The 27,433-nt window shown below is 35.5% G+C and overlaps 1 protein-coding gene across 4 annotated transcripts in view; it reads right to left on the reverse strand.

The window, feature by feature from the left end:
- LOC137235748 (BTB/POZ domain-containing protein 3-like) overlaps positions 1–22,347 on the reverse strand; it is a 44,708-nt gene extending 22,361 nt beyond the window's left edge. For 3 of the 4 annotated variants that reach the window (XR_010948040.1, XR_010948037.1, XM_067758612.1), the window contains exons 1-3: positions 21,954–22,347; positions 21,724–21,893; positions 21,210–21,663 (exon numbers count right to left, since the gene is read on the reverse strand). Coding sequence is in view for 1 of the 4 variants with exons in the window: in XM_067758612.1 (XP_067614713.1) it covers positions 21,210–21,663; positions 21,724–21,749 (480 nt within the window). In the remaining 3 variants the exon portion in view is untranslated. Of the gene's footprint in view, positions 1–21,209; positions 21,681–21,723; positions 21,894–21,953 lie in introns of all 4 variants that reach the window. The other variant, XR_010948042.1, reaches the window with a different exon arrangement.
- Positions 22,348–27,433: the final 5,086 nt, after the last annotated feature.

The following is a 27,433-nucleotide window of genomic DNA, read 5'->3' on the forward strand; positions in this document are numbered from 1 at the left end:
GTGGGTTTCTAAATATTTATGGTGTATTATATATATATGTATATTATTTGAAATCTATTTTATAGTGGCAAAATTGTTGGTGATTGATAAGTAGCGAATACGAAAAAAAATCGCGTGATCATTCCAATCCCTTGGAACTACCAAGCACCAAGTAAGAAAATGTTCAAGTGACAAATGATGAGCTTCAAATGAAGTTATTTTGCAGATTTGAAAGGAAGCATTTTGCTCATTACTAAACACAATTAATACACATTCAAAATCAGTTAAATAAACAGATGTTGATCTACCAAAATAACAAACTCAAGGTTGTCATGTGTATTCCATCGAAATGAAATTAGCGTGTATTTGTTCAAAATATTTTGCTATTATTTTTCAACGGAAAATTTAATTGTACTTAATTGTTCGTTTCTATATTTGTACAGTTGAATTTTGGTATTAAGTTCACATAGTTAAGTGACACGTGTACCTTATGACCTTATTGTAACGTATTTCGGGGAAATTCGGCTTATTTGCAACCTTCTGCTTACGCTCGTATCGCTAAACTGTTGAATAAAATACTCCAATATTCAGTATTACAAAATGTTCGTTATTAGACTACTTTGAAAGTACTTCGCAATTACACTTCACTTCGCAACTGATAGCGTGCTTTAATCAAACTGATTACTGATTCCTCAGCTTTCGCTGCTTTTATACTCTCTGTTGTCTCGTCCACCGATTTCTCCTAAGGTCTAGTAACTTCTCGAAATTCATGCATGGTTACCATCCATATATGTACATGTGTATTTGTAGTTTATAGTCTTTCGCATAGCCAGATGCATGTGTATATGTGAGTACTACTTTGACTGATGACTAACAATATCTGTGTGTGAGCTATCTCTTTGTTGCCTTGAATGTATGTGGGTAAATAATGATTAATGTGTTTATGTACCTTGCTTTAATGTTTTTGTTGTGGTGCATTTACTTAGAAACAGCTTAGGGATGGCAATATTAGTCACAGTATTTTAAATCCTTTCAGGCATATGAGACACCGGGGTCCCGAAAATATTTCCTTGTATAGCAAGAATGCTAGCAATATTTTACTAGTTTTTTTCGTTATAAGTTACTTAATACGCATTCAAAATCAGTTAAACAAACTGATTGTGATTTACCAAAATAACAAACTCAAGGTTGCCATGTTTATTCCATCGAAATGAAATTAGCGTGTATTTGTTCAAAATATTTTGCTACTCTTTTTCAATGGAAAATTTAACTGTACTTAATTTCTCGTTTCTATATTTGTACAGTTGAATTTTGGTATTAAGTTCACATAGGTTAAGTGACACGTGCACCTTATGACCGTATTTTAAACCCTTTCAGGCATATGAGAAACCGGTGTCCCGAAAATATTTCCTTGTATAGCAAGAATGCTAGCAATATTTTACTAGTTTTCTTCGTTATAAGTTACTTAAGGACCATTTCCGCAAACTCGTTCGAGGGAAGGCTTTACCCCTATTTTAAAATTATGCGCCACACAGATTCCTTGCTGATGGCAGCTATCAAAAATGCTGTGGAAATGATTTTGGTGTTGGACTGGTTTTAGATATTTTTGAGGAGCATATTTGTGCGAAATGGATTAAAACCCAAACAGCAAAAAATGTATCCTACTCTAAAACAGGATTCCCAGGAGTAGTGATTAGTATCAAATCGACTCACGTTCGCATAATTTCACCTATTTTGGCTGCATCCGAACTGCGGCCAGCCTCGTCCAACTTCGGAATGTCGCTCCATAAAGTCAAAAAGTTATTCAATGTAAAAACTCTTTACAGTTGAGTTCATTATGTATGGCAAATGTTATCAAGTTATTATTTATCAAAATATGTAAGGGAGCCTAGACCAGCTACAGTCGGCCTAGTACCAAAAGATGTTGATCCGATGTGAGCAGCGGTCATCAATTCTAAATGACAATCCATGGCGGTAACATCCTTCTAAATTTTTGGGTGCTGAGCTTTGGGACAAAATTAAATTTGTTTGTATATTAAGAATGCCACTTTTTTAGCAAAGTTTTTACATAAAAAAAGATATAAGCGACAATTTTGGTGCTCTTGTTGTAGGAATGACAAAAACATTCCTCGAAAGTCTTCGGTAGCGCTGGCCTTGGTTGGATATAACGTGAATACAAGTAGTATGTTTTTAGAGACTTTTTTAATTTTGTTTGGAATAAAATTATCAGCCCAATTCTAAACAAAAATTCCGTGTGAGTTTTTTCCCTTCTCCCATTCCTCGTGTTCTAAATAAAAATTCCTTGTGAGTTTTTTCAATTCTCCTTTTCCTCCTATTCTGAATAATGTTCGAAAAAGCGGAAACCGGTTATGGGAGAAAAGCAGGTATTATGAATGTGAGTGAGAGGGAGATTTCTCTACCATTTCTGGTGCTTTGCACAGAGAGTATATTTACTTTGATTGGATAACGGTTGGTTGTACAGGTATAAAGGAATCGAGATAGATATACACTTCCATATATCAAAATCATCAGTGTCGAAAAAAAATTTGATTGAGACATGTCCGTCCGTTAACAGGATAACTTGTGTAAATATTGAGATATCTTCACCAAATTTGGTACACAACCTTACATGGACCCAGAATAGATTGGTATTGAAAATGAGCCCACTTTTTATATATATAACATTTTGGAAAACACAAAAAACCTGATTATTTAGTAAATAATACACCTAGAATGTTGAAATTTGACATGTGGACTGATATTGAGACTCTTGATACAAAGTTTAAAAAAATTTTCAAAATGGGCGTGGCACCGCCCACTTCTGATAAAATCAATTTTACAAATATTATTAATCATAAATCAAAAATGGTTAAACCTATTGTAACAAAATTCGGCAGAGAGGTAGGTTGCCTTTATTATAAGGAATGCTTTGAAGAAAAATTAACGAAATCGGTTAAGGACCACGCCCACTTTTATATAAAAGATTTTTAAAAAAATCGTAGACGATTAAAATAAGCTATATCTTTGTAAAAAGAGCTTTATATCAATGCTATTTCATTTCCCAAGTGGATTTATAACAATAAATAGGAAAAACTTCAAATTTAAAAAAATGGGCGTGGCACCGCCCATTTTGTGACTAAGCAATTTTCTATGTTTCGGGAGCCATAACTCGAATAAAAATTAACGGATCGTAATAAAATTGTGTACACATATTTTCCTTATAGCAGACAATATTTCTAGTAAAAATGGATGGGATCGGTTAAAGACCACGGCAACTTAGATATAAAAGAAGTTTAAAAGGGTCGTAGACTAGAATAATAAGCTATAACTTAGCAAAAAATAGTTTTGAATCAATGATATTTCACTTATCAAGTTTTATTGTAAGAGGAAATGGGGAGACAATTTTTCGCAAAAGGAATTAAACTTTTAAATTTTTTAAACAAAATAAGAAATGCGCAACGAAATTTCATTTGGCAAAACAGCTGACTTCGAAAATTCGAAATTCCTATTCGCCAATTATTGTTTTCCCTAGGAGAAAAAAATTGGAGGAATTTTTCCGCGGTAATAAAAAGTCCGCTAGAACAAAATTCCGAGGGAATATTTAGAATCGGGCTGTATATGGGGTATTCCATCCCATTTCGACCAATTTTGAACCCGACGCCTTTAGAATTGGCTGAAAGTTTTTCTTCTTTTTCTAGCTTACGAAAGACGTTTTTCAGAAGTTTTTAAAATTTTTTCATGCAAATCAAAAAAAGTTATGAATTTAAAAAAAACACCGTTTTTGTTTTCAAAATGCTATAACTTTTTCAAAAATTTACCGTTTGGGATCTTTTTTTTTAATTTGTTTTTAAATGTACTTTTCGGAAAAAATTCAAAAAAATTTTTAAAGTTTTTTTTTTTTGTAATTTTTCAGTTTTTCGAGATTTTTCGAGATTTTTTTTTTTCTCATAAAAAACTTCAATCAATTCTGCAATCATCCCCACTAATCCCGGAGTGGGCCGAGAATTTTTTTTTTATTTAATTGGAAAAAAAAACTTAAAAATTTTTTTTGTATTTTTTCCGAAAAGTACATTTAAAACATATTTAAAAAAAAAAATCCCAAACGGTCAATTTTTGAAAAAGTTATAGCATTTTGAAAACAAAAACGGTGTTTTTTTTTAAATTCATAACTTTTTTTGATTTGCATGAAAAAATTTTAAAAACTTCTGAAAAACGTCTTTCGTAAGCTAGAAAAAGAAGAAAAACTTTCAGCCAATTCTAAAGGGGTCGGGTTCAAAATTGGTCGAAATGGGATGGAATACCCCATATATATTTATTGGAAACGTCACCAAAATGAACCAACGTAATAGTTTGGCACGGCGTTATATATGGAAGCCAACACCGAAGATACCCAAATGATGAATCTCTGTACTCAAATCCACTAAGGGTCCATCGATATTCACCTAATAGGTTATGTGAAAAAGTACTAAAATTAGAATATTTTACTCCTAAAAATACAAAAAAACAAAAAATAACACTTTTTCGGAGACAACATTGGTGGAATTTTCAGATTACCAAAGGACAGAACAAAGGAGAATTTGGAGCAAGACAGTTGACGGCATACTTTTACCATGGTGGAATAACCAGCTATCTAAAAAATTTTCACTAATGTTGTCCCCGAAAAAGTGTTGTTTTTTGTATTTTTAAGGAGTAAAATTACACTGGTTTACATCTAAAATGCACCAGAGACGCCATTTTGAAATTCCTATGTAAAATCACCACCTGATTCCGAAAATGAAGGTTATTTTACGAGATATTTACGAATTAAAAAAAAAAAAATTGGGTCCACTTAATCATATATATCTCAAGAATGAGTTGAGCAATTCCAAAACGGTTTGAATCTTTTAAAAGGTATAAAAACTGTGCATACAACACTTTTTCCTAGGCCCTGCAGATTCAAAGATAACGAACAATCATTACGGATTTTTAAAATTTTTTTTGTAAACATATAAAAAAATGTGTACTTTGCGAGGAAGGATCTCGACAACTTTTTATTTTTTGCAGATTTTTTTTCTTTCTAAGCTCTGTTTTATTACAAAAAAAAAAATAAGCTTTCATTCAACAAAATCGATTAACTAATACAAAAGTTATAAGCATTCAAATAAATATATCCATATAGTAAAATTTAAGTACCCTACAAATAATAGCATATGTACATATGATTCTGTTTGAACTCTATGATCTTATTTTATTATTGAAAAAGTTGTGTCTTGTTTTGACGCTTATTTAGATTAGGATCGGTTTCTCTTATGAGAAACCAACAGTGGTCACCCATCATAGCGACATCCCAGAATCCTTGATATCGACTTCAATAATTTTCATTTGCTGGTGAAACCTTTCGCCATGCTCGTCACTTTCGTCGCCAAGATTTTGCGGGAAAAAATGTAAATTGGAGTGTAGAAAATGAAATTTTAAATACATATTTACTCCTGAAAGAAAATAAAAAAGTACACATTAGTATATAATTTTCTTAGGCTGGATTTATCTTTCAATTTAGAACAAATTTTTTGTTTACGTTTTTCTCCTTCTTCTTTGTTCGGAACTGGATGATGAATTCAGATTTAGGGCTATATATTATCATGTAAATTTAAAAATTTTCATAAAAATTTTTTGTTTATCGGGCAGATAGGTTTTAAAGTTAACTGAGAAAACGGTCTTAAATATGTTTTTTTATTTACTCATTTCCGCATAGTTTTTGATTAAGTCGTTCACTATCATCTCGTAGTTAGGACTTTTGTGATTGCCTAAAAAATAAGTAACGACCTTTCAAAAGAATCCCACGCTGCTGCCTCTACTGGTGACAATAGTTCTTTGAAATGGTTATTGGTCATCATTTTCCTTATTTGCGGTCCCACAAAAATTCCTTCCTTTATTTTTGCTTCTGAAATCTCTAGAAAGATTGTCTTCAAATGATGAAAAGCTTCGCCTTCTTTGTCCAAAGCCTTGACACAGTTTTTGATAAGGCCGAGCTTGATGTGGAGCCGAGGTAGAATTATTTTTTCCTTCTTTATAAGTGGGGAGTATTTTATGTTATCCACCCCAACTTGAAACTCGATTCGTTCTGGCCAATCCTTTATGATGAAGTGGTCTTGACGAATATATCCACTTTGTAGACCACATAGCATTCCAACGACTTTAAGATCGGCACATATTTTCCAATCATGTTCTTCGTATTTGATTAATTTGAGCAATTTTTGCATTATCTCATATGTTTCCTTCGTATTTACTGCATGCGCGATCGGCGTAGATGGCTTTTGGTTGCCAATATGCAATAATACGGCCCTTAAACTTAATTTATTGCCTTCTATGAACAATCCCTACTCTTGTGAATCATATGGTTCACCAAACTGTTTGAATAGACCAGCAATGTCTTTGCAGTACCAAACACTGTCCTCCTTCGTATTGTATTTGGAAAATTGTTCGTGACGAGTTCTATAATATGTTGCCTTAACATCTGATGAAACAAATTTAAATTGTTGCATACGAGAGGCGTGTAGTTCGACCTTTTCCTTTGACAATTCCAAATCCCTTATCCAATCATTGAGTTGTGCTTGTGACAAAGAGTTTCTTTCGTTTTCCGTTTGAAATCCAGTACAACATGATACCGCGTAATCAGATACTGCTTTTGCCAATGAAACTGGAGCCGGAACTAAAGTTAAATTTTATTATGGCAATGTAGCTTCCGTTGAATTTAGTTCTGGTAATGACACTGTAGATACGCTCGCATAGGTTACTTTTCTTGACTTTCCAACCCCAAGTACTTTTGTAGTACAAATATAGCAGTCCGTTGGATGGCAAGTTGGTTACCTCCACTTCATTGGTGTAATAAATTTCATATGTCGCCTAAATAAATAGTTTCAGAAATTAGTCAGCTATGCATTAAAAGGGAGCAAATTCCTAATTTTTACAATGCACCTTTTTGTTCCGGTTTCCGAAAAAATCAATTCGACTCGACATGTGGTGCACACAGTATTCGGTGGCTTAATTCCGAAAAACTTATAGTATGTAACTTTCAAAGGATTTGAAAACACACGTCGCATCATTTTAACGATAAATTGACCGCAGATGAAACAGAACATATCTGGATCTTTTGTACACTCAAACTCTCGCGCCCTTTTATTCATATTATTTTTTTAAGTAAATGACGGGTTATAAGCTGCAATTATAAACTGAGCAGTATCCGGCGAGCCTTGCAGATATTATGAAGGAACAAGGCGCAGGTACTATTATTTATACTCAGATCAAGTAAAAATTCAAGCCTACCTAGACAAAAAGGTTCCGTAGTTCTACAAAGAAAACACTACCTGACTTAAAAATATGCCCTTGCTTGAAATGTACCTGGGTTTGAGAAAACAACACAAACAGTTTATTGTATTTAATAACCCTTCGAAAATCTACCTGCTAACTAACTGATATACGAATGCTAACACATATGTACCAGTAGGGTACTTAAGTATTAATTGGATATATTTACTTGAATGCTTATAACTTTTGTATTAGGCCATCGATTTTGTTGAATGAAAGCTTTTTTTTTTGTAATAAAACAGAGCTTAGAGCGAAAAAAAATCTGCAAAAAAAATAAAAAAATTTCGAGATCCTTCCTCGCAAAGTACAAATTTTTGTATATTTAAAAAAAAAAAATTTAAAAAATCCGTAAAGATTGTTCGTTATCTTTGAATCTGCAGGGCTTAGCAAAAACGGTTGTATGCACAGTTTATAGCAAATTGCTCAATTCGTTCTTGAGATATATATGATTAAGTGGACCCAATTTTATTTTATTTTTATTTTTTTTTGAAAAAACGGTCATTCGTAAATATCTCAAAAACGTTACCATAGAATTAAAAATAACCTTGCTTTTCGGAATCATTTCGGGGGTGATTTTACATAGGAATTTCATAATGGCGTCTCTGGTGCAGAAAAAAAGTTGGAATTTGTGATCCAGTGTAATCAACTTTTAAAATATTTTTTTCACATAAACTATTAGGCGAATATCGATGGACCTTCACTGGATTTAATTACAAAGATTCTATATTTGGGTATATTCAGTGTTGGCTTCCATAGTAAGGCCGTGCTGAACTATTACGTCCATATTGTTGACGTTTGCATTATATATGTACGTTTAATTTGTTCTTAAAAAGAAATTTAAACAGGTTTTTGTTAAAACTATTTGTAATCACGTCATATCCAACCAAGGATTTTCCCCTATGCAGCGCTACTGAAAGTTATCGATGAATGGCATTCTAAACATAGTTATAAAACAATCGTAACTCACTGCTGTTATTGTGCCCTGAAAATCAGACCACTAAGATAAGAGAAATGTTACAGTTTTGGATTGTAATTTAGAATATATGAATACCGCTCGCATCGAATCAGCATTTTCTGGTTCTAGGTGGACTGCCGCGGGACTAGTCTATCCCCTGACATATTTTAGTAAATCATAACTTGGTAACATTAGTAATACATCATGAATTCAACTATCAAGAGTTTTTGGGCCATCTTCTGATCAAGTTTGTGTAATATATTAGAAGGTCATATGTTTTACTTCCGACTCTGAACGACAAATCAATAGATGATGGAAATTACAATGGATTTTTAGGAATGGAAGCATATATAAAAGTTTTACGATTACTTCCAAGTGTGATTGAAAAACTTTTCATTGAACCCGAAACCCATTTAAGTGCCGCAAAAGGCAGTAAAGTTTCAACTGCAGTTGAAGTTGAGGTAAGTTTACTTTGGCCGCATCAATTGAGTTTTACTGCGCGGCACAGTTTAAGAGGCCAAACTGAATTTTTTATGTTTATTTGATGCTAAAAGTAGTTTAAAATCGCACTGGTACTGTGTACTGTTGCATTGGCTGTAGGTGGCATCGATGTGCTGAAAAAACGGTTTCTATAATGGCTTTCGTAGCATGGTATTTATTTTTCTAGACCTATTTTTTCAAAGCGGGTACAAATTTTACCCTCTCTGACCGTTGAAAATACATACATACCTACCGTTTCAGGTAGCGCACATCTTCTGTCTTTTTTATTTACTTCACCTGGTGATTTCCCCATGGCTTTTACTTCTTTATCAGTACAACAGCACAACTACAACGGCTTACAGACTTGGAACAAGGCGTACAAAGCTTTGAGGACGAGAGGGACAAATACTCAGTAAGAAGTGAAATTGCAGCCAAAATCAACACTTTTCAGAAGAAAATAAGCAACAATGCTAAAGAAAAGTTCATACTAAAAACGTCTGCAGACACCAAAAGTAAAAAATATAAAACAAAATACCAACTGACTTCCTCGGCTGCTAACGCACCAAGACTGTACGGACTTCCGAAAATACACAAACCGCATACACCACTTAGACCGATGTGCCCCTCTACGAATGTGCCATAAGCTATTAAAGTTCATTGGAATCATCTTAAAAAATATTATATCCGAAGATCTCAACATAATAACTCCAACTACCAATACATTTGGCAATACGCATTATAATGCAAAAACGGGATAAGTTGGAGAAATATACGAAAATAGATAAGAAACAATTCCAGGCGATACTCGATTTCTGCTTGCGTGATACTAATTATTTCACATACAATAAAACTGTATATCAACAAATTTACGGAATGACAATGGGCAACCCACTATCTCCAACCATTGCAAACATTGTGGATAAGACAAGCGTGATAACTTCTACATAGCCGTCAAAATTACAAATAGAATGGATCACCTGATTTTTAATCGACTATCGCTGTCTCATTCTGTATCTCTTTCTATCACTATCTATCTGCATACATTTTAATAAGCTTTTTCCGTCTAACTCTGCCCTCGCCCCTCTACACTTTTTCCTAATCTTTGTATTCACTCCTCCCTCCGTATTTTCCGCTTCATCTGTCTCCGTCTTCGTCTCATTCTATGTCTTTCTCGGTCTCCTTCTCTCTTTTCTCTTCTCTCAAGTTTTTCTAATTCTTCTTCATATCTTATTGCCAGTCCCAGGCGGAGGTGTGTATTTTATTCCAGTCCCATTCCGAGTCTCAGTCTCAGTGCCAGTCCTAGTCCTAATCCCAGTCCCAGTTCGTCTCTGGTTACTTCCCGGAAAAAAGCATAGTAAATACTAATATAGAAAAATTTATATACCAAATTTCAGGAAAATCAAACAGGACGTATGTAAATAGGTATGAGGGTATTATTAATTCATTTCTTTATTTCGGCTTCGCATGCATATTTATCAATTTTGCCAGGTTGGTGCGACTAAATCGAATATCACAATGAAAATTACTTTAAAGCTCTCAGCAACAGCTTTCATTTGATATCTATAATACACACACATTCTAGGGGTATCCGGGTCCATGTTTTGGCCTATATCTCGAGACCCTAGTCACCCAGCGGTGTAAAACATACTCTGTACTAAAGCACACATCAACAGCTTTCATTTGATATCCATAATACACACACATTCTAGGGGTATCCGGGTCCATGTTTTGGCCTATATCTCGAGACCCTAGTCACCCAGCGGTGTAAAACTTACTCTGTACTAAAGCACACATCAACAGCTTAAATTTGATACCCATAATGATATGATATCAACTTTTCAGGGCTGATAGACGTGGTCATGGTGGTGGTGTTGCTATATATGTTAAAAGTAGTTTATCCTGTAAACTTTGCTGCAGTGCTAGTCCAAGTGATTTTGTCGAATATGTGTTCGTAGACGTGTTCTCTGTAAATAATGAAAGGCTTCTTATCGGCTGTGCATACAGACCTAATCGTGGAGTTGACTTCTCTGGCTTTATTGAATTTCTCGAGCCTCTACTTATAAGCTATGATAATATAATCATCGCTGGGGATTTCAACTCCAACCTTCTCGTCGACTCAACTCTAAAGCTAAGTATGGAGTCTCTTGGACTTTTTCCCACCAATTTAACTTCACCTACACACTTTACTGACTCAAATTCTTCTTTGCTGGATTTATTTTTTGTGAATGATCCCCTGAAATTGCTCCACTACGATCAATTGTCGGCATCATGCTTTTCAAAACACGATCTGATATTTCTTAGTTACAACTTTCAAACGTCACACATACAATGTTCCTTTACATATTGTGATTTTAGAAGCATAGATTACAGTTCCCTTAATGCAGCGGTGGAGTCGGTTGAGTGGAGCTTGATTCGTACACTGACATCGGTCGATGATCAGGCATCATTCCTACAGAACCATATTATTAGGCTTGTCGACAACTATGTGCCAGTGAAACTCAAAGCTGCTACACACAATAATACCCCTTGGTTTAGTGCCAATCTAAAACACTTAATTCACCAGCGTAACCTTGATTACTCACGATGGAAAAGATACAAAACCCTGGAGGCTCACAACTGCTTCAAAACAGCTAGGATCGCTGCAAACAAAGCCATTAGGTCAGCTAAGCAGAAATTTTATAATAACAAGTTTAGTGCTGCTTTGAGTTCGAAGGAAACCTGGAAGTCGATTAAACATATTGGTATCGGAAAATCCAAATGTGATATTTCTGTCCTCCCTGATGTAGACATTAATGAGATAAATATAAATTTTGTAAATCTGCCAATCTCAACTGACAATATATGTGCTGATAATTATTGTATTCGCGCTAATGTTGATTTTGGTCCTCTTGAGTTTGCTAGTGTCGATGATTGTGATGTCGTTCAAGCCATTCTTTCAGTAAAGTCTAATGCTATGGGGTTCAATGGTATATGTCCGAAATTTTTAAAAATAATTCTTCCTAAAATCCTTCCTCACTTAACCTACTTGGTTAACTCTGTGCTGACGTCCTGTGTATTTCCCAGATGTTGGAAAGTTGCTAAGGTAATCCCAATCCCCAAGCAAAACAAGGAGTATAGGCCTATAGCTATTCTGCCTTTCCTTTCCAAGGTCGTCGAACGAATTTTGCACTGCCAGATAAATACTTATGTGCAGAATAATAACCTTCTCACAGATTCCCAGTCTGGATTCAGGTCAAATCGTAGCTGTAAAACGGCGCTCCTATCGGTGATAGAGGATATTCGAGAACAAGTTGACAAAAATTTTACTGCTTTCCTGACTCTTCTCGACCATTCAAAAGCGTTTGACTCGGTCGACCACACCGTTCTCTGCAAGAAGCTGGACAACCTATTTAATTTCTCCAACTGTGCAACAGCCCTAATCAGATCGTATTTGGCCGACCGAACTCAGGCAGTAAGTGTTGGTAGCAGAAAGTCTGACTTCGTCAGTGTTTTAGGAGGAGTCCCACAAGGCTCAATCCTTGGTCCCCTGTTATTTGTTTTGTATATAAACGATTTGCCTGGTGTTCTCAAGTATTGTAATATTCACATTTATGCTGACGACGTACAATTGTATATGTGCTGTCCTAGTGATCGTACCAGTTCATGTATTAATAACTTAAATTACGATTTGTGTCAAATTGGTACGTGGGCTTCTATGAACGGCTTATGTCTTAACCTTAAGAAGTCGAAATGTATAGTCATTCATAGAAGGTCACTAGATAAAAGTGGAATGGAAAATTTAATTTTAGACAACACTATTATAGAATACGTTGACCAGGCAAAAAATCTAGGTATAGTTTTTAACAAAACCCTGACATGGAAAGATCACATCTTCCGCACAGTGGGAAAAGTGTATGGGATGCTTCGTACACTCTGGCTTACACAATATTTTACTCCGTTACATATTCGTCTACTAATAGCAAAAGCGTACTTAATACCTACGCTCCTTTATGGATGTGAGGTTTACTCCAATTGTGACTATGTATGTAATAGGAAACTTAATGTTGTGTATAACAACATTGCTAGATACGTCTATGGGTTGAAAAGACTTGACCACGTCTCTCAACATGCTTACAGGTTGCTAAACATTTCTTTCGATAACCTTATTAAACTTAAAACGCTCACCACGCTACATAAATTAATATATATGAAGGAACCTGACTATCTGTATCGGAGGCTAAATTTTCTCCAGTCGTCTAGATCTGTTCTCCTTACCCACTTCAGACATCGTATGCTAATATCTGATCGCCAGTTCTTCATTAATTCCATACGTCTTTGGAACTCGCTCCCTTCTAGACTTAGGCTTATAAGCAATGCTCTGCTCTTCAATAAAGAATTAACAAGTTTCTATAATAACCTAGACAATTAAAATACTGATTCCTTCTAAGCAAATGTACTCTATCATTCCTTTATTTATCTATTTACTATTTATTAAATATATTATTTGTTGTAACCTTTTCTTAGCCATAGTCATTAGCTTTAAGTTTCAAGATTAGATTGTTCCTATTTTATGCCTTTTACCGACTAGCACTGTAAAATAATTTTTGTCAAATTGTTGTGCTGGGATGAATTGCCTAATAAATACAAATACAAATAAATGTAAAAACACATTCTAGGTGTATACGGCTCCACGTTTTGGCCTATATCTCGAGACCCTAGTCACCCAGGGGTATGAAAATTACCCTCCACTAAAGCACTCATCAATATCTTTCATTTGTTATCCATATTCTATAAACACATTCTAGGGGTACCCGGGTCCACGTTTTGGCCTATATCTCGAGACCCTAGTCACCCAGGGGTATGAAAATTACGCTCTACTAAAGCACTCATCAACAGCTTTCATTTGTTTTCCATATTCTATAAACACATTCCAGGGGTGCCCGGGTCCACGTTTTGGCCTATATCTCGAGATCCTAGTCACCCAGGGGTATGAAAATTACGCTCTACTAAAGCACTCTTCAACAGCTTTCATTTGATATCCATATCCTATAAACACATTCTAGGGGTACCCGGGTCCACGTTTTGGCCTATATCTCGAGACCCTAGTCACCCAAGAGTATGAAAATTACCCTCTACTAAAGCACTCATAAACAGCTTTCATTTGTTATCCATATTCTATAAACACATTCTATGGGTACCCGGGTCCACGTTTTGGCCTATATCTCGAGACCCTGTGCGTCGATCCTGAATTTTCTTTGCTACAAACCTCACGGAGCCCGAGTCCTTTCCACTGTGGAAATCGGTTCTTGCGTTCTCGAGTTATAGCGTCAGGAAGGAAAGCCCGACTTATTTTTATTTTATAGATGATTGCAAATATCGTACTGGATAAAATTTTGGACGACAGCCTCGCTGAATTAAAAAGTAAAGACATATACATATGTCAAATACATAGCCAAATATGTAGATGACATATGAAATAGAACAAAACAAAAAAATTACCTTCCTAGACGTGGAAATACATCGGAGAAATAAAAACTTGATTCTTAACTGGTATGCAAAGACTGTATCCTCGGGTAGAATTATTAATTTCCATTCAAATCACCCATGGAAACAAAAAATAAATACGGCAACCAGCCTAATAAGAAAAATATACCTTCTAAGCGATAATGAATTCACTGAAGAAAACAAGAAGTATTCTATTTAAAAATAACTACCCCAACAACTTAATAGAAAATCTACTAAATAATACTACGGAAAAAATTAGCCACCCTTATATTGCAAACGATCCCTAAGGTTTGGGGAGTGTTATTGATGCCGATGGTCCTTTTTATGATATTAATCTGGTACGTTCCGGCAAGCAGTGGCGTAACAATAGGGTGGCAGGACTGGCAAAATGCTACGGCCTCGAGCTCAGAAATATTTTTTTACATTGTATCTGAGTATTTTATTTTATTTGAAAAGTATATTTTTATAAGTTCTGCTTAAAATCCAATGTCAGACAACTAAAACCCATAATACCATTTCAAGTTAATTGTTAAGCATTTCAACCCAACAAAACAAAAAGATGTTGATTCATTTTTAGAGTTTTACACGTTACCCGTGAAGAGTAATTTTACGTACTTATGACCGTCAAAATACCGATAATTACATATGTATATCTATTCACTATAAAACTCATCCATTGCTTTCTACATATTGTGGCGAATGTTGACATCACTGGGCTGTTAGTAAATAATTACGCAACAATAAAAACATGAAGCAGCCACCCGTATATACATGTACACATTAAAGCTAGCAACACTTATGTACAAGGCAACGAAGAGATCTCTCACACACACACATGTGGTCATCAGCCGAAGTAGTTGCTCGCATACACACGCATATGACTACGAGAAACGCATAAACTACAAATATACATGTACCAAGCAGGATATTCTAGAAGGTGAAACGTCTAGACCTTTGGAGAAATATGCAGACGAGGCAACAGAGAGTATAAAAGCAGCACAAGCTGAGGAGTCAGTAATCAGTTTGATTTAAACACGCTATTAGTTGTGTAGTGAAGTATAATTGTGTAGTACTCCCAAAGTAATCTAAATAAAGACTAGTTTGCAATACTGAACATTGGAGTGATTTATTCAACAGTTTAGCGATTCGATCGTTAGCAGAAGGTTACAAATACGCGGAATTTCCCTAAATTTGTTACAATATTTTTTCGCGGTACGTTGGCAGCGCGGGTGAGCATTGACGATCGGGGAATTCCCTATTTTGTTTTTACTTTTTTCATGGCGCTGCTGATAGCAACACTATGTTAGGGAAATTCCGGATTTGATAATTTTTGTGAGGGCGTATTCTTTGTTCGATTATTTTGACAATTGTTGATTTGTATCTACGATTTTTCGTATTTGTTCCTTATTGATTATGAAAATGGTGGCAAAGAAAAGTTGATTGTGAAAGTTAGATATTAAAATGTCTAGTTCCAAAAAAAAATTTTAAGTGGGAGCGAAACCCGAAAGAGCGAGACTGAAGAAAGAAATAAAAAGGTTCCTAAAATAAGCCAGTACTTGAAAAATTATGACTTAAAGTGAAGAATTGGACCTTACTAAAAGTATACCAGAATTATCAGATGCACAAGCCAACACCAGTGACTATCCAGATCCAAAACAACCATAACAATGTATGTACTAGCAAAAAATCAAAGAAAATTATATTTTAGCATGAACAATATTGTATCTTCGCCATATGTTGCTGATAGGGGTAATTTTAAAGAGCTAACTGATCCAAGTGAAACGGTTCGTGATTGAAAACGAATATTGTAAACCTAAGGGCCCTTTCTTAAAAGATAGTGACGTTAGATCTAGAAAAACATTACTATATTATTTCCAAGTCTGGCGTGAAACTTAAACGTACATGGCTATCCTATTCTTTAATTCTTCAGAAACCGTTTTTAATGAAATACAAAATGTTTGGATTGAGGGTGATGGCGACTGGAAACATATTGCAGATGCCATACAATGACCCAGCGGGTTAGGGGGTCTGAATATACCCGCGGTAGGTATGCCTGTCGTAAGAGGCGACTAAAATACCAGATTCAAGGGGGTGTGTAGCGCAACCCTTCAGGTTGGCAGCGCAATATACTAAATAAAAAAAATAAATGTAAGGCGCGATAACCTCCGAAGAGATCTAAGGCCGAGCTTCTCTTCCAATTTGCGTCGTGCTCCTATTGATTTTCGCTACAAATGGGCCGGATGGGACCTACATGCTTTATGCCGACTCCGAACGGCATCTGCAAGGCAGATGAGTTTTCACTGAGAGCTTTTCATGGCAGAAATACACCCGGAGTGCTTGCCAAACACTGCCGAGGGGCGACCCCGCTGAGAAAATGTTTCTTCTAGTTGAAAAACCTTATTTATAAAATGTTGATGTTGCTTTGCCCGGGGTGTGAACCCAGGGCATACGGTGTGGTAGGCGGAGCACGCTAGCATCACACCACGGAGCGCAATACACAGCTTCTCCAAACCCAGTTGTCAACCTCACCTATCCGCGGCGAATCCTGTTTCACTAACAGACGAGGCTCTGGTGACCCCAAGCTACTCATGGAACTTGGGGGTGGGGAGGGAGGGATGGTCTGAAGGTTTAATGTGGCCATATAAATCGTTCCCGAGATGGTGGGGCTAGCACCTTAATGGTGCTGTGTTACCGGAGCGTACCGGATCTGTATCCGGCAAAGGACCATCACATCGATAACACTCCCCAAAGCCTTGGGGGAGCAACATTATCGCTACAACAACAACAACCTCTTGATGAACCAACACCTCCCACACAGATGACTGCTTAAGCCCCTGGGCGGTGTTGGCTCATCAATCAGATGTCTGTTTGGATGCCCAGGTTACTGGGTATTCAACAGAAACTGTTTGGTTAGCATCTCATTTCTCTCCCAGATGGGGAGTATTCGCGCCTCATTATGTAGGTGGTGTTCTGGGGACATAAGAAGACGGCCCGTGGCGGTTCTGAGATCAGTATTTTGGCAGGCCTGTAGTTTCTTCCAGTGAGTAGTTTTTAGGCTTGGCGACCATATAGGGGGCGCGTAGCATGTAATCGGCTGGCCAATTGCTTTGTATGTGGTAATGAGCTTTTCCCTGCAAAAATCGCGAGTACTCCATGCATGCATGTATGGAGTACTCGGTATGGACCAACCGAGTGCTCCAAAATTAACTGAAATTCATACAAAAAATATGGTCCAATTAACATTGCGATGTCCTAGGACTGGACCATATACTCCAGCTCCGCATTACATCAGAGTAATCCATGGAGTACCCACAGTACAATAAACATCGTGTAGTTATTACAATCGTTAAAACGAGCAATGATCGGCTTATAATATGTTCGTGTAGAAACATGAGTTGGTCCATTGCTGCATTACAGTGGAGTATAAAGGTAAGTACTCCAGTGGACAACATGATCCAACGATTTTTGCAGGGTTCTTTGTCTTTTCCCTAAGTACTGCCAGCAAGAGATTTGAGGATTTTATTACGGCTCTGGATTTTCGATACAATTTCAGCTACATGCTCACCAAAATGTAGATCCTGATCAAACGTCACACCCAAGATTTTGGGTTGTAGGACAGTCGGTAGCGTAGTGCCATCGACGTGGATGTTCAAAATGGTCGACATTTGGGACGTTACTTAAACTATTCGGTCAATTGAAAATTGTATGGCCCGATCTTTAAACTTTGATGATGTTATACATACTTTTGCGGAACAGAAATCTCGAAAAAAAGATTTTTCTTAATAAATATCTTATTAAATTAAATTGTTATTTATATTTCATTGTAAATGCATGCAGTTCCCTTACGATGTTGTTCCTTCACCGAAAAGCTAGCGAACAGACGATTAATGCATTGAGATATTATTTTCTGTGGATGAATGTGAAATCTCCAATACGCATTGTGCTAGCATGGACTGCAGATCATTCTTAATTGCCTAAGAGACAATATACGCTGAAAATTTCGAAGTTTATTAAAATTGAATAGAGTACAACGTGACTATTTTTATTGATAGGGCTCCATCAAAAGAATTTGCCACGGGCCCGAGATGGTATAGTTACGCCACTGCCAGCAAGCACCATTAAAGTACTAGCCCGATCGTTTGGGGAACGATTTAAAATGACCACATTGAACCTTCAAGGCCATCCCACCCCACACCGCCTCATTCCATGAGAAACTTGAGATTTCCAGAGCCTCGCCTGGTACATATTTGTAACAGGTTTAGCATCGGGTAGGTAAGGTTGGCAATTGGATTACGAAAGCTTTGCAGCTATGAAGCTATGTATTTCGCCTAACACACCCTTGAATCCCGAAAGCCGCCTCTCAAATGGGTCTCTACTGTTACTCACGCTGATATCAAACGTATGATAAGATAGAGATAAATAATAGTGTAATCTGGCCTTTTTTTTTAATTTATAGCACTTTGCATAAAAACAATAAATTCATAAATTAGATTACTCTTCCGACACTTTTTTTATACTCAGCTGAGCAGTGCTCACAGAGTATATTAATTTTGTTCGCATAACGGTACCCCGTAACGGAATAAAGTAATAGACTTCTATATATCAAAATGATCTGGGCAAAAAAAAGGGGGACTCATGAAAGCATATAAACTTATAAGGTGTAAAATTATATCCACTTACACACGCTGTTATATGAACGCACCTAGAAATACTCTTGATAAACTTGATTGTTTATCAGCTGTATTATTGCCAAACAAAAATTTTTTGATTGTTATACAAATTAAAAAATGCCAAGATTAAGTGAAAAATCAAAACTAAAACGCATTTACTTGCTGATGTTGGAGATTTCTGATGAAAATGCCTGCTGTAGTGTCTGCAAGGTTGCATTCCTTTGAGTTTACCGCGTTTACACAACGAAATGTGCGCGTAAATTTATACAAATTGTGTAAATGGTTTTTCATACAAAATTTGACAGCTCGTTTACGCACTAGATAAATTTATACGTTTACACACTTTATAAGGCATTTATACGGTTACATGAGTCCCCCTAAAGAAATTCATTTAGCCATATCCGTCCGTCCGTCTGTCCGTGAACACGATGACTTGAGTAAATTTTAGAGGTATCTTAATGAAATTTGGTATGTAAGTTCCTGGACACTCATCTCAGATCTCTATTTAAAATGAACGAAATCGGACAATAACCACGCCCACTTTTTCGATATCGGAAATTTCGAAAAACCGACAAAGTTCGATAAATCATTACCAAAGACGGATAAAGCGATGAAACTTGGCAGGTGGGTTGACTTATGACGCAGAATAGAAAACTAGTGAAATTTTGGACAATGGGCGTGGCACCGCCCACTTTTAAGAGAAGGTAATTTAAAAGTTTTGCAAGCTGTAATTTGGCAGTCGTTGAAGATATCATGGCAGGAACGTTACTCCTATTACTATATGTGTTCTAAATAAAAATTTGCAAAACCCGCAAGTCAAATTTTAACAAAAAATTGAATGTCTTTACAGTATATAAGTAAATTATGTCAAAATTCAACTCCAGTAATGCTATGGTGTGACAAAAATAAAAGAAAATTTCAAAATGGGCGTGGCTCCGCCCTTTTTCATTTAGTTTGTCTAGAATACTTTTAATGCCATATGTCGAACAAAAATTTACCAATCCTTGTGAAATTTGGTAAGGGCATAGCATCTATGACGATAACTGTTTTCGGTTGAAGCCACGTCATTTTATACACAGTCGGCCGTCTGTCCTTCCGCTCGGCCGTTAATACGATAACTTGAGCAAAAATCGATATATCTTTACTAAACCTAGTTCACGTACTTATCTGAACTCACTTTATCTCGGTATTAAGAATGGGCGATATCCGACTATGACCACGCCCACTTTTTCGATATCGAAAATTTCGAAAAATGAAAAAATGCCATATTCTATACCAAATAAGAAAAAAGGGATGAAACATGGTGATTGGATTGGTTTTTTTGACGCAAAATATAACTTTAGAAAAAACTTTGGAAATACAAAATACACCTACCATATTAAGTAGAAGAAAATGAAAAAGTTCTGCAGGGCGAAATCAAAAGCCCTTGGAATAGTGGCAGGAATAGTGGTGGTATTCCATATATAAATAAAATAGCGGTACCCGACAGATGATGTTCTGGGTCACCCTGGTCCACATTTTGGTCGATATCTCGAAAAAGCGTCCACCTATAGAACTAAGATCCACTCCCTTTTAAAGCCCTCATCAATACCTTTAATTTTATACCCATATCGTACAAACACATTATAGTCACCCCTGGCCCACCTTTATGGCGATATCTCGAAAAGGCGTCCACCTATAGAACTAAGGCCCACTTCCTTTTAAAATACTCTTTAATACCTTCTATTTGATACCCATGTCATACAAACACATTCCAGGGTTACCCTAGTTTAATTTTCCTACATGGTGATTTTCCCTTATTTTGTCTCCAAAGCTCTCACCTGAGTATGTAATGTTCCTTTACACCCGAACTTAGCCTTCCTTACTTGTTTTGGCTCAGAAGCTTTATGGGTCAAATTTAATTTTTTTGGCAACATTTTTACAAGACGTTGTGCCACCTAATTTTATCAAAAGACGCGTTTCGACCTCCGAATCCGATTTTCGATTTTTTTTTTCTGCATTAGTGTGTATGTGTGCGTACAGTAAAATTTTACAAAATACACCAACCATATGAACATTTTGACCGATTTCTGCTTATAAATTTTGACTGTCCTAAATTTTTTTATTTTCGCTTTCGAATTCTAAAAACACAGGTTTTTTGATAACACCTTTGATAATTTTTGATAAAAATTAGGTTGTGCACCGTCTTGTAAAACGTTAGCTTTTTTTATATATTATATTTTAACAAATGAAAACTCTTTGTATGCAGAAAAGTTTCAATTGCAAAACAAAAACAAATTAAGCAACAGAGTTCTCACCTCATAACATATCAACATTAATGGCAAATTTTCGTGCAGGCACGCTAAATCATACATTGGCCATACATCGCCCGAAGTCCAATTGTGTGTGCTTTTCAAATGCTCCACAATAGCGTCTGTTAAATCTTGCATCATATATTTATCTGCTAAATAAAATAGTTCACCTAATTCCTCTGTTGGTAAATATTTATTGATCTCATATATGTAAACATAGCGGAGGAAGCGTTCAAAACTGTTGGGGCTGACATCAGATACCTGTATAGGTCCAACAACAACAAATTCACTGTAAAACATTCGCTCAAAAACTTCAGAGGCAGTGGCCAAGATCATTTTATGACAACGAAATAGACGCGGTTTCTGCACTGCGTTTGGATCGCCAACAAGAAATTCGCAATCGGCGAGGTGATCATCACCCTGAAGTAATCGCATGCGACGATCCTTACTACTTGGCCATCTTAAACAAATAAACAACTGTTTAGGACAAAAATGAAGAGCAGTAGAAGACTTGGTGTACCTTTTAGTAAACAATTGACCAGCCATCAGATAATTATGTCGTTTATGTTTGTTTTGGTCTAATGAAATATACGCATAAATTAAATAACTGATGAATTTAATAGCAAAATCCAAGTAGCGCAACTAGCAGCTGATCGGTGAAATTCGCACATTCAAACGCACAGTTCTCGACTCAATTTCAAAAAAAACCTAGATTATTCAGCTTAAATTTTAAAGTGAGATAAACCTTACCAATTGATGTATAAATAGAATATATAAGGCGTATTTTTTGTTATTAAAAGAAGCTTTTTATTTATATTACAGTTTTTATCTTTTTTTTTTTCAACTTTAAAATAACAACGTCCTACGTTTTTAAACCATTTTCGTGCATATAAATACAACCATTTGCATATACGTTTTGACATTACATTTCATACACGTTCGTATTTGCCATTCTCATTGTTTCTAAATTCGTAAACAATGACTGCTGTTATTCGGTGTGATTTTTCGAAAAAAAATTATTTTTGTGAAATTTTACACTTAATCTGTGGTATTGCGGTGGTCAAAAAGGTCTTATGCAAAAATACTTTGGCTTATAACGCGACAATGTATTTCGTAATGTCGAAGTACCATGGCACAACGATACCGCTATGCGAAGTACTTATATGTGTATGTTTTGATGTGGAAGCTTGGATTTGAGAACAAGGTTGCCATCTCAGTACATTTGTAAAAAAAATGGCCCTTTTCAACCCCATATGGTCCGCTGGTCCCTTTTTCGCAATTTTGTTTTTTTGGCACGGTTTCAGTACGTTTATTTCTTTTTCACTGAAACTGAAACAAAAATTCAAAATTCTGCTAATACAATTGGGAAAATTTTAGAATAGCAACCCCCGAGTTCGGGGTATCATTTGGTATCAAATGAAAGAGGGAGTTGTCCCGATCACAAATATATATATTTTAAAGTGCAAAAACTTATTTGGTAATTTTTATAGCCTTATGCGTTTACGTTATGTTAATAATAATGAGCGCAGGCGAAGCTTTTAAATATGATAATATGTATCAAACATGACCTCCTAAGACAAAACAGAAGGGAGGCAAATAGACTGAGAACAGAAATCGATCACACTCTTAATTCTCACCATTCAACCAAATTCTACGAAAGTGAAAATATACTGTTGGACAACCTCACAAGCAAGATTAAACAGAGACAAACAAAAAAGTACGAAAAACTAAGACAACAAGAGAAGGAAAAACTCAATATTAGGGTGGTACCACAATGGTTCCGAAATACCACACAAACTGAAATACCACATGATATACAATGGCTGTTATCACTGGGCCCGAAATATGCCCTCTCGACCGAAAACAAGAAATTTCCTCTATTTAAGTTTATAGCAGACGGGGAAAACATTATACAAACGGCGAAAGATAAGGAATCACAAGAAGTGGCAAGAAACAACTTCACGACACTGATACACGACCATCTAAAAAACAATACGATTTCCACACGAGACAAATTCACACGCAAAATACTGGAAGAGACAAAACGGTTCCTCAAACACAACAAACAATTACTTGTACTCAATGCCGACAAGGGCAACGCTACAGTGGTGATAGACAAAAACGAATACGATACAAAGATTCAGACACTGGTGAACGACATCTCTACCTACAGAGTTTTAAAACGCGATCCGACGAACAAGCTACAAGACAAAAACAATGAGATTGTTCAAAGGATGTTCAACAGCGGTGCCATAGATATCCAAGAAAAGAACAAGCTACTGTGTAAAAATGCTATTACTCCCATAATCTATGGATTACCGAAAATTCATAAAGAAATAAAATTCTGTAAATATGTCGTGAGAATACTCAAAAATATCACTTGTTCTTCTAAATATAATGTCGATGACTCAGCAGAATTTAAAAGTAAGGTCAATGGCACATATATTTATGATGATGAAAGCCTTATTTCCTTGGACGTAGTCTCCTTGTTCCCAAGCATTCCGGTTGATTTAGCCATTGAAATCATATCCGCAAAGTGGGAAAACATAAAAGAATATACATCCTTAACAAGGGAACTATTTATCACAATGGTGAAATTTTGCATAAAAGAGAATCGATATTTTAAATACAATGAAAAAATATACGAACAACGTACAGGAATGCCCATGGGCTCACCAGCCTCCCCAGTCATAGCTGACATTGTCATGGAGGAGCTGCTAACAAGATTCGAAAATGAAACTACTAGCAAACCACGCCTACTTACAAAGTATGTAGATGACTTATTTGCCATTGTAAAAACTGAACAAATTGGAAACATTCTCACTGAACTCAACAGCTACAGCAGAAACATTAAATTTACAATAGAGGTTGAGAAAGATGGTCAACTACCGTACTTGGACACGTTAATCAATAGGAGAAACAACAAATTATATATTGACTGGTACAGAAAACCCACAGCTTCGGGAAGACTAATTAACTATTATTCAAAACACGAAAAAAGTACAATAATAAATACCGCCAAAAGCTTCATAAGACGGGTACTTACAATAAGCGACAGAATGTACCACAAGAAGAATATCACGATCATCAAAAAAACTCTAGAGGATAATGAGTTTCCAAGTAGCTTGGTCAATAAACTGGCCCGAAATTTCTATACCAGAGCACGTAATGAACGTAAACCTGAAGAAGCAAATAACAAAATATACAAAGCGATAACCTATGTCCCAAGAATAGCAGAGAGGATCAAGAGATCGGATTTATATGACAAAGAAAAGGTCAAAATAGCGTTCGCATACAACAATACATTGAAACAAATTTACAGTAATACAAAGGACAGAATTCCAAAGGATGAGAAATCCAACCTAATATACAGAATCCCATGCAACGGTGACGGGTCTCACTTATGCGAGAAGGTATATGTGGGGACAACAAAATTAAAATTAAAGACAAGGATTTCCGGCCATAAGTCCAATATTAAACTTAGAAACAACGCTTCGGAAAATAAAACGGCCTTAACGGCCCACTGTAAGGATACGGGCCACTATCCCGATTTCCAGAATGTTACTATATTGGACATAGAGAAACAATATAATAAGCGCTTCACCATGGAAATGCTCCACATTATGAACACGCCTAATGATAAGAGAATTAATTTTAAAAGTGACACAGACCAATGCGCATATGCATATCGCAATTTAGTGCTTAAGCAACAACACAAAATGCAAGTCTCACGGCGCACATGAAAGAAAGCAGCGTACAGAAATTATTCCGCTAGCAGCATACTTGGGATCAACAAATCATAATGTTGGATGACGACATATTCGTTGATCTATTGTTTGTATCCCTATATATTTGTTTGTGCATATTTTAGTTTACACTTACTGTACTTTAAAATTGTATACATTTTTGATGTTTATTTTACTTTTGTTTTCCGAACATATGATCAGTCGATAAAGAATAACCACAAGTGTAAGTTGTGTCTCGTTTATATGTATACCTAGTTGCATAACGTAAATTTTAATGACCATGTATCTGAAATGAATGCCCCCCCCTTTTTATACATTTGTGTTTACTTACAGTCCTGAAGATGGCTTCAGACTGAAGCCGAAATATTGACAAATTAAAAAAACCAATTAAATTTTAAACATTGTGTTTTATTTAACCACGGCCTTTAAGCTCATTATTATTAACATAACAAAAACTTATAATTTAAAGGTTATTTGTTGTTAAAGTTTGCAAATTTAGCAAATTTCTATACCACTTTAAATTACAATTTACATATCTTTCAAAACCTTAATCCACATACATATCTATATAAATTAGCAACGATAAACTTAAATTGCATTTTTGTATATTTCACATTTCATTTTTGCATTGTTTTTACTTATTATAAATGTTTTTATTAAATCAATCGCGCTTTTGTAGCAACATGCACATTTATATATATATATATTTTATTGATGACATTACAAAGCTGTGCTGCCACATAAACAAAAAAGAAACAAATATAAATATTAGCTTACCACCTTTCAGTTAATAAAGAAAAAGGAAAACATATATTTTTACTACTCATTTGAAAAGTTGAAACACCTTTCCGCATAGGCGGCCTTCCGTCGCGCTTATAAAAAATAACCCTGGGCTACGCCATTCCAAGTCCGGATGTGTGGTATAACCGTGGCTACCGCAGAAAGGTGTTCTACGCAGAATTACTGTGCATGGCGCAGCCGGTGTTGGATCGGCTAACAGAACAATAAACATAAGAGTTATAAGGTAATATCAGCTCGTTCACGAATGCAAAAAAGAGCTTCTTAAAATTTTTGGTAAATAAAGACTAAGAAAAGTTGAAGATATATATACATCAGATGAAATGTATTTTTATAAGTTATTTTTCGATTCTGCACTTGTTCCGTTTTATAGATGTGGCAGCACAGATTTGTAATGTCATAAAATATATATACGTATACACATATAAAAGTTGTATAGAAATTGGTGATATATACACATATAAAAGTTGTATAGAAAAGGCATTGTTTACTATATAGTTTGGCAACTTAAACAGAGGTTATGTTGCGAATAGGGTGGAAGGCAGTGGACTAGGCAGTCGAATGTCATAAAATGAAGGAATGGTGTTCGGAGTTTTTTTCAAAATTAAAAAAAAAATTGATAAAAGCTTTAATAAAAATAAAACTACTGTTTTAATAACAACAAACACGCCTTATATATTCTATGTACATAAATTCGTAAAGATTATCTCACTTTAAAATTTGAGTTAAATAATCGTAAGTTTTGTTTTGAAACTGAGTCGAGAACTGTTCATGTGAATGTGCGAATTTTCACCGATCAGCTGTTAGTTGCGCTACTTGGTAAAATTTACAATGAGAAAAGGTGATCCAGACTATGATACAAAACCTGTAAAAGCCTTCCGCGATTTACAACCAGATTGATTGAATTTTTTTATGTGTATGTGTCGGGTATTTGACGCTTGCCCCGCGACTATCAAATAAAAAGCCATCAATCAACATTTGCATTGAGAAACCGTAGCGTTCGGACGTGAATATGCCGTCATCGGGTGATGACTTTTTTTTACTTGCAACTACAGCAGTTTTATTAAATAATAAAAAATTTATAAAAATTTTATTAAATAATAATAAAAGCTTTACATTCCATAAATCTGCTAAACATTGATAATTTTCAATAAATTTTAATATGAATTGTAGTTCTTCCGCGCACTTGTTCATTTTGAATGTCGACACAAACTAAATACAACACTGCGTTTTGTCAATCACACCCCGCGACTATCAAATAAGCTAGCGTCAAATGAAAAAATCAAAAATTTTTGATTTTCATCAACGTGTAGCCGACAACAAATACGTGTGTCACGAAGCCACCCGACTGCACTAACACACATAAAATTCAGTCAATCTGGTTGTAAATCGCGGAAGGCTTTAAAAGTCGAGTGACCAAAATGCACAAACCAACACGAATTTTTCACAGTGGCGACGATTTGGAATGAAAAATTCTGCAAATGAAATAATATGCGAGTATTTTTCACTTCACTTAATATATTTATCTCTGTCGTACCTTTAGGATGCAAGGGAATACAGGTATTTTGCGAACATAAACTAAATATTTCTACGAAAAAGATATACACCGTAGGAAATCTGTCTTTTATATATATATGCGAACTAAGTATTAAAATTTCATACAAAAATTAGAAAAATGTAACTTAT

Source organism: Eurosta solidaginis, chromosome 1, assembly GCF_040869045.1.
Source record: "Eurosta solidaginis isolate ZX-2024a chromosome 1, ASM4086904v1, whole genome shotgun sequence".
Lineage (NCBI taxonomy): Eukaryota > Metazoa > Arthropoda > Insecta > Diptera > Tephritidae > Eurosta > Eurosta solidaginis.